General features: G+C 33.6%; 1 protein-coding gene across 1 annotated transcript in view; it reads left to right on the forward strand.

Moving 5' to 3' along the window:
• Positions 1 to 14,389, forward strand: part of LOC113522707 (neuroligin-4, Y-linked) — a 138,746-nt gene that overhangs the window by 92,704 nt on the left and 31,653 nt on the right. The window contains exons 5-6 of the mRNA XM_026908490.3: positions 9,023 to 9,139; positions 11,554 to 11,679. Of these exons, the coding sequence (XP_026764291.1) occupies positions 9,023 to 9,139; positions 11,554 to 11,679 (243 nt within the window). The remainder of the gene's footprint in view (positions 1 to 9,022; positions 9,140 to 11,553; positions 11,680 to 14,389) is intronic.

Consider the following 14,389-nt stretch of genomic DNA (forward strand, 5'->3'; position numbering starts at 1 on the left):
ATAAGGTTTACTTTACCATACATTTGTTTGTGTTAACCATCCTACATAAACCGTCGTTTCGTTGTATTTTCCCTCCTGAGTTTTGTTTATATTTGTATCGTTATATAATTTTCCATTCATCAATTCCCGGTATCTACACCTTGTTATAATTGTAAATATTGCCCTTTCATATGGTTAATTAAACAACAAAATACCACAGATACTCTTTATTGTTTCCTCCAAAAGATTACAGTAGTTAAACTTATTATAGATACAAACAATTACAAGAAATGATCACAGTGAGAGAACAATGGGCGACCTTGTCGCTGAGAGCAGTCTCTTCCAGGAATCCTTTGGATGGAGAAGAGTTAATTATAAACAGTTTGATTGGAGCCACGAAATATTTTTATTTAAAAAAACACATAACGAATGAATGAATGAATGAATGAATGAAAACTCTTTATTGTTCCCTTCATAGAGTGATACAGATTATAAAGGTTAACAATATGTACAAAACCAAAATTAATATTTAATTATATAAAAGCAAAATAAAGAGGCAATAATGGCCAGCCTTATTGCTAAATAGCGATCTCTATCAGGCAATAGCGTAATAAAGGTATAACAAAAAAATAATAAGACTAGAAAAGTGGGAAAAGGGCTAAAGATAAATTTAAACGCAGTATAAACAATATAAATCAACTTAAACATAATAATAACAATATAAATCATATATATATATATATATATATATATATATATATATATATATATATATATATATATATATATATATATATATATATACATCTCTTAAACAAAAACAAATATTTATTTATTTATTTTATTTTTACACTTTATTGATAGATAGATAATTTATTTGCATTACTTACAGCACACAAACTACTATAGACATAGATGCACAGTGAAAAAAAAAAAAAAAAATATATATATATATATATATATATATATATATATATATATAATAATACCTCACCCACCCTTTATCTTTTTTCTGAATGTTCTCAACCCAAAAGTTGTCTAGAAAAGATTGCTGAACGATAAGACCGCCTTTTGTATCATATCTCAGTAAAATGTACTGTATTTATTACATTTAATTGATGCAATAAATTGCAATGAATGCAACTGCAAAAAATAAAAATAAATAGATAAAATTCCAATTTCCACTTTTTGTGTAAAAAATTAACAAACAGCTTTACATCTGTCCACGCAAACTTTTGCATTTCTAACAATAATATTAGTATAATAGAGAAATAACCCGTCCAATATGATAGTCAATAGAAATGGTCCAATTGAAGATCGTGCACCATTATCAACCGCACTTGATGCCATGCAAACTGCAGAATGCACAATATTATTTCGTGCAATGGTCTCGGGACCAGTACTGAATAAATGAGATGAGAATGCGCCATTTAAAATGCGATGTATTTATTCAAACGGCATTCACGGAAATGCTAAGCATTCGCAATATTCGTCATATTTTCAAAACTAATTTTTCTAGAAATTCCTCGTTGTTACCGAGAACTTTTATGCTCGGCTCGTATGACGCTGATTAAACACGTACCCTTGTTGTTACGTTTCTGTATAGTTTTATAACAGTAACCTTTACCGTTCACCGTCGACCACCGAACATCGTCGATCGTTCTTCATAGCTGAAGTTGCGTTCTAAACGAGCGGGAAAATAATGGAAAAATTACTATTCAAAAATACTTAAGTTTACTTCAATAAGGATATTTAATTTTTCTTCTCTCTTCTTTCTTACATTATATTTAATATTTTTTTATACCACTGAGGTGGCAAACAAGCATACCGCCCACCTGATGGTAAGTGGTTACCGTAGCCTATGAACACCTGCAATACCAGAGGTATTACGCGCGCGTTGCGACCCTGAAGAAACCTCTTTACCCCTTTTTTGAAGAATCCCATGCTGTAGTCTCTTAGGAAAACCTCGGCAGGAAGCTCATTCCACAACCTGAATGTTCGTGGGAGGAAACGTGTCTGAAACCGCGCAGTACGCGACCATTGAGGCTGTAGGACATGAGGATGAGTTCTCTGTCGATAGCGAGCCGTACGATGGTAGAAAGTGGCTACGGGCATCAATTCCTCTAAGCACAATCCCACACGCAGAGTGAGACAAAATCTCTCCTAAGACTTAAGGGTTCGATACCGCTTGTGAGCCTGGGATCATCGACAATTCTCATAGCTCGTCGTTGCAACGAGTCGAAAGGTTCAAGCTGGTATTTAGGTGCTCTGGCCCATAAGTAACAACAATACTCCATGTGGGGCCGGATTTGCGATTTGTAGAGCATTAATCGCTGATAATTAGCAATTAATATCAAACTGATTACTATTTGGTAACTTATAGGTAATTATTCTTTACCCATGACTTTAACGGCGTACCCAGTAAAATTATTTCACTGATATAAAAGTAGTCTATGTACTTTTTCATCTCAAATAGTACCTATATAAGAAATTTAACATCAATAGGTTAAACTGTTAAAGCGCTCTAAAATAACTAACAAATAAACAAATTTGGTCATGGCATAGGACGGGCCACCCCTTCCTTTCCCGTAAGTGTCGTAAAAGGTGACTAAAGGAACATAATGGACAAAGAATAGACAAGTGTCTCTCTTAAAACGTCACCAAAAGACAAACTGCAGTTGCCAACCATTCTGCCAAGCGTGGCAACTATTGGCAAAACCCCGCCAGGTCTACATTCAACAGTGGATGTGGAAGACCTATATCTAATCTATTTAAAATTGGGTTTTAATAAACTCTCTTATTTCTGACTCGAAGTGCTTCTGTACTCAATATGGATTATAGATAAAGCTTGGCTTTAAAATATCACATAGAGCAATGAATATTACTGTACCCGTTTTGAAATATTGAAGTGTATATCACGTCGCATTTTATTATTCTGTAAGAATATTTCCAATTTTGTATTCCCTTATTCAATCTTCGAGAGTTGGAGATTTGTCGGCGGAGCGTCTTTTGGTGGAACTGTAACGACAACTCTAATTCCGTGTCGTAATTTTGGATTTGTAAATTAAATTCGATATACATGATTAATGGTAATGTGCTAAAATTTTATATAACACTAAATTATTAATTTATTTATTTTAGAAAAGAAAGGGTGGCCCGTTCTTTACTGTGTGGTCCTGGCATAGAATGGACCACTCTAATGAATAGAATAGAGAATGGTCGAAGGATGGGTAGCAGCGTCCCTTTTAAATATCACCAAAGCCTATTTGCGGTTGCCAAACATGGCAACTACTGGCAAAACTCCCCTTATGCGGAAGGCTTATATTTGGCAGTGAATTGTTAACGACTGGAAATAATAATTTAATACTTTGTTTCACCAATATCATATAAATTGTTCAAAAATTTTTAATAAGTGTAATACAAAAGGTGATCTTATTGCCAAGCAATTTCTTCTAGACAATTTTTGGTAGAAGGAATTAAAGAATCAATGGTATATCCATTATTATTTTTTTTTATTATAATTATATATTTTAATAGATAATTATCAATATATATATTTTTTTTTTTTTTTTTACAACACAGGGGGCAAACGAGCATGCGGCTCACCTGATGGTAAGTGACTACCGCCGCCCATGATCACCCACAACACCTACGGCATTGCAGGTGTGCTGCCGGATTTAAAAAGGAATATGCTCTTTTCTTGAAGGTTATGTTGTCGTATAATCTGCTGATAATTGGGAGAAAGTGCCTTGAAAAACGCACGGTGGAGGATACTTGTCAGATGGTTGGGATGAAATGAAATTTTAGTTTATGGCGGGTTGTGGAAAATCTTATATCAATCCGAACAATTCTTCTTTAGAAAATGCACAGACATCATCTGACTTTAACGACGTAAGACGCCGATCGTAAAATTATTTCACTTTGATATAAAAGTGGCGCTCCTATGTACTTTTTCAGGCGGTTTAGTGAAATATATAAGAGCACCCCCAACTTTTTGGAATTTATCAGCTTTTTCCTCCAGATGAGGTTAAACCGTATATAAGCGCTTATTATAAAATAACAAATAAACAAACGGTGTCTTTTTTGCGGTGAACGCGCAGATTTGTGTCTTCATAAAGTGAACAAGATTGCGTTCACCCCAGATCGAAACTTTGTCGAGCGAAGTTTCGGACACAAGTCTGTTCCGGAGCTCATCGGTATGTGCCCGCGAGATCTTTGCATGACCGGTGTATAATGCATCTCCTGTACTGTGTCTGCATAAAATGAATATCACTGATCTGTAACATATCATTGATAAGGAACATAATGGACAAAGCAATAGGTTTTAAGTCAAGTGTCTCTCTTAAAACGTCGACCCAACTGCACAAAGACCCAAACGAAGGTAGTTTTGAGATTAGTATGCCAACCGATCAAAGGCTTTCGCAATATCCAAACGTGGCCTCTCCCTTATTCTCGATTGCCACCGCCCATCGGTGTGTTAAATAAACTAAAAGATCACCAGCCGACCCCGTCGAAAGCCGTACTGGCGATCTACATTCAACAGTGGATGATGGAAGATTATGATCGAGAATAATCTATTTAAAATTGGGTTTTAATAATCTCTCTTACCTGATGAGTAACAGAGCCGAAAAAGACTAAGAACCGGAGCCAACTCTGGTGCTTCTGTACTCAATATGGATTATAGATAACATCCGGCATAGAGCTTTACTAAATATCGGTGGTTTCTCCCCGTCATAGTTTGATGCAAAGAGAGATCCAAGGAGATTAGCCTTCTCTTTGTTACGAGTTTTGAAATATTGGCAAGAGACCAGAAGTCGAGATATAAACGTCGCATTTTATTATTCTGAAGAATAGTTATTTTCTTTTCACTATTCAATCTTCGACCTTTGGCCCAGTTGGAAGATTTGTTTCAGGCGAGATGCTATTCTACAAGAGGCTCCATACCAGGGCTGGGATTTCCCACCGACAGGAACAGAGTGTATTCCACGAACACCACATCGGCGATGGAATTCCGATGTCGTAATTTTGGATTTGTAATTTAAATACAATATACAGTGCCAAACACGATTGGAATGGTGGAATCGGACTCATGAAATTTTATATAACACTCGACGGAAAAATTATTAATTTATTTATTTTAGGCGAGGAAACAAGCTGCGTCAGACCATAAGCCAAAGCAAAGTCATGAACAGATCTTTAGTGTGTGTGAACCAAGCCATTCGGTATGGTGGGCATTAAAATCGCCAAGAATCACGAGAATGAATCTGTTCGAAGAATAGGGACGTGCTCAATGAGTTGGTCGGTTTCGATTTTAAATATCATAGGCATGCATAGACGCGAGGATGGTCTATTTCTACGTTGCCATAAAAAACAGGTCCGCACCTACTGGCAAAATATCCTCTCTGACATACGCGCATACACCGGCACGCGAAACAAAACAATGTTTAAGTTTATATTTGGTCAGTGGTTTGTTGGAGAGGATATCTGTGATTGGAAAGGTGGTGGTGAACAGCGTTTAATAATTAATCCCCTGATATTGCAGAAGCTCACATTGAGCGAAGGGGATGCCGTAGAAATCTTGCTTCGTTTGCCCTTTGTTCCCGGAATTATCATATAAATTGTTCAAAAATTTTTAATAAGTATAATACAAAAGGTGATTTTATTCTGTGAGGGTGTGGTACAATCGGTCTTCCAGACCACTCATCTGCAATACCATATAGGAATTATATATATATATATATAGGTAATATATATATATATATATATAGGTTTATAAAAAATTCATGTCATAAGGTTCGTTCACGCTAATTTCCGAAACTAAATACATAGTGAACCAGTATTTTTTTATGATAATGGAATGGTAACTGATTTTTATTTTATTTTTATTTATTTATTTTTAAATTAAATAAAGAATAAGTAATCAAGAGTTAAATGGAACGCAGAAAAATAAAAATACATCTTAATGTAATTACAAATTCTACTTCACTTAATCTAAAATGTAAATATTCAGAAGCCTTTATTAGCAAAATACTCAAAAGTTGTTGAACAACTAATCTCACTCTTCTCTTGTACTTGCTCGCTCGTTTTTTTTAATATAATATTACGCAGCTCTCGGGCGGCACGTTCCGTCAGAAAATATTTGAGATTAAGTGCTTCATATCAACCAACTATATATACGTAGGTATAAGTTAGGTAGGTAGATATAAGTAACACACGACGTTCGGGAGTTACTAGCGATGGGCAATAATATACAGTAATATCAATATATATTTTAATCGCATTATCTATATATCGGCCCAATTTCTCATATATCAAATAACGTTTATCCAATATATACATAATATCGAAATTAATATAAATATCCGACTGTTGTAGACTGCTTATTTCTACTGTTATTTATTTATTAATTTTTTATACTTTTGAACATATATTTTTAATAAAGATACTAGGTTATAACATAAATATTCACAGGCGGACTTTAAAGGGATTTCTTTCAGGTAACCCTGAGAACCCAAATGGAGAATGTATCTATAGGGTTAGTATATAAAGCATAACATATATGTTGCAAAAATAATATAATAAATAACTAAATATAATATCAGAAACTATATAGTTAATAACAAAACAAAGGTAAATAAAATATATAAATATATATAAAAAACATAGGATAACTATTGTACATATAAATAACTCAACTGTCAATTGTATTGTAAAAATCTTTCTGTTTGAGCTTTGAAGGCGTAAACGAACTACGCCATTCTGGTATCATTTGGGAGGTAATCCAAAGTCTAGCAGCTTGTGCCGTGAAGGCTTTGGTGTAAGAGTGGGAGTTGTGAATTAATGTCCAGATGAATCTAATCCTTATTAATATTATTATAAATGTGATATTAAATTTTTTGGTTGCCTCTTAGTGCCTTAAAAACTTAACCAATTACTATGACTATTTGGTACACATGTACTATATGAAATGGAGACTAATCATCATCATCACAAGTCTTCTTGCCCGCCTTGTTGTGTAGGCGGGCGAGGTAGGGGGATGGAGACTAAGCAAACGCAGTGTAGAACGACTTCCCACTAGATGGAGTGACGATCTGAAATGCATAACAGGGAGTCAGTGGATGCAGGTAGCTCAGGACTATCCTTGATGGCAGTCTATGGGGGAGGCTTATATCCCGCAGTGGATGAATAATAGATGATGAAATGATGATGATGATATCTATGGATATAGGCTGTCTTTTATTCCGTTCAATTAATATATGTTACAATATATTTCCAATTATTATATGAATATATCAAGTACTGCTTTATTTTTCCTCTATCCAATAATGCACCGCACCTACGTATTTCTTCGGTTTGCCCAATGCCCAATTTTACAGTGCATTAAAGTTTAAATGAATAAATATGCTGGTCACGTAGATGATATTGCTAATACATAGATATCGGAGTGATACTGATATCACCCATACGTATTATATCATCTGTGCCCATACCTAGTAGTTGCCGGCTCACGTCTACACTGGGCACTCTTTGTAGCATATTTTATCTTCTTTTAATACGAAAAGACATTTGTTCTATTTTATGTGACACTAGTAAAACCCGGCAGACGTTTTCCCGTCTGTATCGTCATATACGGGGTGTAGTCGAAATTATTATGCTTAGCGTGTTTTTGAAAAAAGTAATCTGTGAGTGAAATTTGTTTTTATCAACGGAAGAATATTTGTTAGTTACTCTTTCATGCAGTAACCATTGAAATTTGGTGTACTGGTAAAATATTTCCGAACATAGGACGTAGGATATTTTATAGAATATTTCAAGCGGGCAAGGCTGCGGGATATAGCTAATATCTATACATATATAATTTTTTTCTTTCGTGCATATGCCACAGTAACACAAGATGGTCACAGCTCAGTTTATTACTCTGCCCTTAAAAGAGCAAAACTATTCTGTTATGGCCAAAAGCCATAAATAATTATATATATATATATATATATATATATATATATATATATATATATATATATATATATATATATATATATATATATGTGATCCTTAAGCATAAGTGGCTGTTTATCAAATTCTATTTTAGGCTTATGTATACTACATTGTTTGAATATTGTAGGTTTGTTTAAATCAAAGCATTTGGCGTTCCACTGTTTATGCCTACCCTAATGGGAGACAGGCGTGACAGATGTGTATGTATGGAATAGGAATTTATATATATATATAAATTCCTACAAATTATTTGTTATTTACAATTTACTAATTTACAATTACATTATATAGATTATAGTAATATAATCCAAGTTATTGAAAATTTTACTATTAAAGGTAATATAAAATATTTATTTATCTTTCTATCTACTCATTCAAAGCATCATTAGTATATTTATATATAAGTGAAAGTAAGTTTGTTTGTGTATTTATTACCTTTAGGCGCTAATGTGCTTTGACCAACCATAAAATTTAATATACATCCATACACATCTGTCACGCCTGTCTCCCATTAGGGTAGGCATAAACAGTGGAACGCCAAATGCTTTGATTTAAACAAACCTACAATATTCAAACAATGTAGTATACATAAGCTTAAAATAGAATTTGATAAACAGCCACTTATGCTTAAGGATCACGAACTGATCCCGTAACTAGTCGAGCTTTCTTGTTCCAATTACACGTAAATTAAACCGGTAGCTAGTATATTAAAAGATAGGCTGCTTTATATTCCAATCAATGTACCTATCCATGTCATCCGGACGAAGTCGCGGTCAAAAACTAGTCATTCATATTTTCCTCCTGTATCACATCTCCATATTTAGAAATAATAGAATTTTCATCGTGCCTCCGATCAAACTCTCTATAATTACTCCTCTCCATCCAAAGGTTGCTTGGAAGAGATCGCTTTAAGCGATAAGTTCGCCCATTGTTTTCTCACTGTGATTATTTCTTGTAATTGTTTATATTTATAGTAAGTTTACTATTGTAATCTTTTGGAGGAAACAATAAAGAGTATCTATCTATTTATCTATTCTCTTTGTTGCAGGTCTACTGTTTCATAGAGCGATCCTCATGTCTGGATCGGGCCTGAGTCCATGGTCATTGGTTGCGGACCCCAACAAATACGCTGCAATAGTTGCGACGCACGCCAACTGTTCACCTGGTACTCATCATTTCATCTTACTTCTTACTATCTAATATAATAAAGTGGGGGGAAAGGGATTGTCAGTGTTGGGGACTAGCGTGCCCATTGCTAGCAACAAGCGTCAAGTCGACCTCCTCGCCATAATTATTTATAATCTTATATAAAAACATCTGGTCAATTTCTTTTCGACGATCCGCCAAAGACGGAATGAAAGCATGTTCATAAAATTCATGTTGCGACTACATTTATTAATTTATTCATTAGTACAAATATGTGTACATGGCGGACTTAATGCTAAAAGCATTCTCTCCCAGTCAACCATAGGGAAGTGTCAGAATACTCGAATGCGGTACTAGTAATTATTGATTTACATACATATGATAACATATTGTAGATTCTACACTGTACCTAGGACCTAGATGCATATTCCAAAAGTGATCTTAGTGCATCATATATATAGAAGCAATAGAGTGGACCAACATAAATAAAATAAAATATTTTTTTTTTTTATACAACTTAGAATGGCAAACAAGCTGACGGCCCACCTGATGGAAAGTGGTAACCGTCGCCTATAGACATGAGCAGTACCATGGACATAACAGAGTATACTGTTTCGCCCATGATACCCCCCCATGCGTTGCCATTCCTGAGGACTCAGGTGTTATTCCTCTGTACCCAGTAAATTCACGCCATATCCCACCCTTCAAACCGAAACACAGCCATGCAAATACAACTGCTTGAATAAAAAATAATGTTTATTCAAGGAAACTTAATATTATAAATAAGCATTTTTTAATAGTAATTCTTTTATAAATCTACCGCCCAGCTCGCAATTACAGCTGAGAAGAACGGACAAGAAACGCAGCTGTTGCTTTTTTTAAACCTTTAAAATCTTTACCTTTACTAATCACGAAGCTAAGCATTTTCACTGCTTTGAAAATTATATAGGAAACGTGTGTATTAAATGTGAATTTGAAATCTATATACATATCGTATAACACAGTTAGAGAAACTCAGACATATTCAGAACATTCTTCTTTCGCTTGGGTATTTCTATCCCACTCGAATCCCTGCCGATAAGTAACTGTTCTTGCAAGATTGGGATATGTTAATGCTATAAAATAACAACATAGAAAGTATATGCTGAATACGACAATATTGTTTTGAATTATAAAAATTGTTATAAAATATATATTAATAATAATTAATATAAATTTTCCAAACATTATTCCGCTCTCGAACATAATTAAAATAATGCGATTCAGTCTTTGTGTACGAATGAATAATAATTACAACTCAATTACAATAACAGCATATAATAATAACATATTAATTTATAAATACATATTAGCTATTTAATTAATGTACATAAATTGATAGTGTTTGAAATATCATATTACGAGTGCAATGTACTCGAAACTGGCTGGTTAAAATTTATATTAACAATACGAGAATTAAAAAAACATATGTGTTTCGGTTTGAAGGTTTCTTTTTTTAAATAGGTGACGATGGAACTAAGAACAAGGAATTACATAGAAGGAATGATAAAATAAAAACTATAAATCATATGGTTGCCTCCTTTCTTCTTATGTAAATATAATTAGTAAAAAGGGGACGAAAGATACACTATCAGTTGTTATTTTTCTCAATTCATAGCAGGCTAGTGTATAGAAAATGTTTGATATGTCAATTATTTGTCAATGACAAATTTTACATCACTAGATTATATACTCGACACAGTTTATGTAGAAAGTATGTAAGCAGGTTGTATTTAAATTTGGTAGGGTTATACGGCAGTATAACATTTTCTATACACTAGCCTGCTATGAAATGACAATTTTATTACTATGTAATTTATTTATTTATTTAATTCTTTGTTCTTAGCGATGGAATGGTTACTCCATCTGGTATACGCTGGCTGGGCACCAGTGAGAGATGTTAGGTGAAGATGAAAATAGGTCAATTAGCCTATCGTTACAAATAAAAAAAAACACTATAGTTTTTTTTTTATGCAACTTAGAATGGCAAACAAGCTGACGGCTCACCTAATGGAAAGCGGTAACCGTCACCTATAGACATGAGCAGTACCATGGAAATAACAGAGTTTCGCCCATGTTACCCTCTATACGTTGCCATTCCTAACTTAGGTGTTATTCCTCTGTACCCTGTAAATACACTGTCATATACCACCCTTCAAACCGAAGCACAGCCATGCAAACACAACTGCTTCAAGGTAGAAACACGAATAGGACAGAGGTGCCCAAGCAAACGACTTTTATATAAAGTTTCCCTCTCCTCTGGTTCCAGGGGGAACCGCGACCTGATAGGGTATATTACTAGCAATAACGATGGTTAGAAGTTAGTGGTTTTTTTTTTTGGAGAATCGATTATTGTGTAATACAAACAACTTTATGAATAAATATTTCTTTTAGAACTAACGCCTCCTGCATTACTGCGGTGTCTTCGGGAGCGGCCGTTGGAAGCAATATTGTCTGCACCAGTTCAAGCACCCGACTTCGCTTACGCGTTTGGACCGAGTGTGGACGGCGTTGTTATAGGTGAGCTTTCTTTTATTTCTTTTTTTATTCAATTACAAAAAATGCTTGTAACGTATTTCAACTGTATGTAATACTATATATATACATTCAGATAAAAAAATAATTTTCCAAATAGGTTGACTTGAGTATCTCCTTCTTTTCAAAGTCTGTTGAAAAGACATGAATATATTGTGTGAAAAATTATTAGACCAGAATAGAAGTTGAGAGAAGAATGCAAAAGAAAACCATATTACGCTGAACCTGAATAATAAACTATAAAATATATAAATCTCTAATATATAAAATTCTCGTGTCGAGGTGTTTGTTACCAAACTCCTCCAAAACGGCTTTACCGAAATGATGAAATTTTGTGTCCATATTGGGTAGGTGTGAGAATCGGCCAACATCTATTTTTCATACCCCTCAATGATAACGGTGAGACTTACCTCTAATTTTTTTTATTTTTTGAACTTTTTTTATTTTATTATGATTAAGCATTGAAAAATACATACAAATTTAAATTTTCACGCTTTTACGATCAACCCCTGTTTTTTAATCGCGATTTTTATATGCCGCAATAAGCTTGCAAGATGGCAATCGAAAATAATAATTGTAATAGGATAAACTTTCATGTTTAATTCTCGAAATAACGTATATGGTAAAACAACGTTTGCCGAGTCAGCTAGTAATTATATATAAATTCTGAGATAAGCGTAGGGAGATGACACAACGATCTATCAAGCGAGCTAGCTAATTTTCTTTCGAGTTGTAATAAAAAAAAAACAATTAAAAATAAACAGCAAGAAAAGAAATAAAAGAAGAAGCATATTCATGATCGGACACGATAATAAATAACTAAAATAAACGAAGAAGTAATGAAAAAATAAATAAAAATAAATCACAGAATTCAAGTTGCGCGGATAAAGGCGAGCGTGCCGTGAATATTTAGTTAAATAGAGATAATTCCGCATTTTTCGTTACATCTGAAAATGACCAATTTTCCTGTTTACGCAAACGGCCGAAGTGAAAGTTTCCACGAATCGTCACCAGTAAGAAAATTAAGCAATGCCCTAATCAAATAGGAATCGTTTATATTATTGGAGGAGTGATATTAGTTGCATTTATAATGGACCTCGCACTTTCATTGTTTTTTTTTTTATACTACTTAGAATGGCAAACAAGCTGACGGCTCACCTGATGGGAAGTGGTAACCGTCGCCTATAGACACGAGCAGTACCATGGACATAACTTAGTATACTGTTTCGCCCATGATACCCTCCATGCGTTGCCATTCCTGAGGACTCAGTTGTTATTCATCTGTACCCTGTAAATTAACGCCTTATCCCACCCTTCAAACCGAAATACGGCACTGCAAACAACTGCTTTACGGTTGAAACACGAATGGCACAGAGGTACCCAAGCAAACGACTTTTGTACAAAGTCTCCCTCTGGTATTGTTATTGTTATTCCTTGATATTTACGTGAAACAAATTAAAAATTTGCATTTTATTTCATTATAAACTACAACTAGTATAGTTGTTGTCCTTTTAATTTTTTTTTTATGCAACTTAGAATGCCGAATACTCATAACCTGACAGCTCACCAAATAATACATACATATATATCTGTGACGCTATCTCCCATTATATACATATATTGTAGGTATTACAGGTTTATTGTACCAGCAGTTAACTCTCCACTGCCGAACAAAGCATTAAGGTTGTCTTGAAAAGATTGCTCTCAGCAATAAGACCGCCTTACTGTATATGTACTTATACAATTGTATCGTTGTGTTTGTAAATTGTCTTGCTTATTTCCTATATTGTATAATGCAAATAAAGTATACTCATTCATTCATTCATTCATTTAAAGCCTCCCCATGAGGGGTGTTTTGCCAGTAGTTGCTACGCTACGATATTATGGGGTGGTATATTCTATGCCCTACACAGCTATTTGTGACACAAATAGTTTGATGTGTAAACTGCTTAAAATATCGAAATTATTTAGATAAATTATCATAGTTTACCTAAATTATCGCCATTTTAATTCCCATCTCTTATAAACCATAAAAGTATAAATTTATTATAAACACAAAATATATTAAAATTATAATTTACTAGTGTTTCACAAAAAAAAAAAAAAAAAAAAAAAAAAAAAGATTTCGGTTACAAAAATATTGTTATTTATTTGACCAATATTGGTTATAAGATTTAAAAAAATGAACTATTGATACTATTTCCACGGGACCAATTTGAAGGTATATCGTTTCAGATAAAGAAAAAACAATTTTACAAATTGGTTTAGAATTGACGGTGATATAAACAGAGCAAACATAAAAAAAAAACAAATTTAGAAACCTCTTACAATTATAAAGTCGGTTAAAAATATTTTAATCAAGAATGAAATTTACAAATAAAATTACTTACTACAAGCAAACAGTTTCTTTGAGTTTCTTTCTGAAAATGAAAACGATTACTAACAAATCAATTACTACAAAATAGTTGTAGAACATCATAGAACTTAAACCCTATAGTTTCGACAAAGTATTATTAAAATCCAAAATTGATGATGTAATTGCGAAACATAGTTGTAATAAATACAGAAGAATCGAGAATCTTCCATTTGAAAGTCGCTTAAAAATAAAATAAGAACTTGTACTACTAGTCAATAAAACAATTTCCAATGACAAGTTATAACTACAGTCTAGATTGATATTGGCCGCCACTCCGGA

Source organism: Galleria mellonella, unplaced genomic scaffold (genome assembly GCF_026898425.1).
Source record: "Galleria mellonella isolate WM207_F2 unplaced genomic scaffold, CSIRO_AGI_GalMel_v1 utg59, whole genome shotgun sequence".
Taxonomy (NCBI): Eukaryota; Metazoa; Arthropoda; class Insecta; order Lepidoptera; family Pyralidae; genus Galleria; species Galleria mellonella.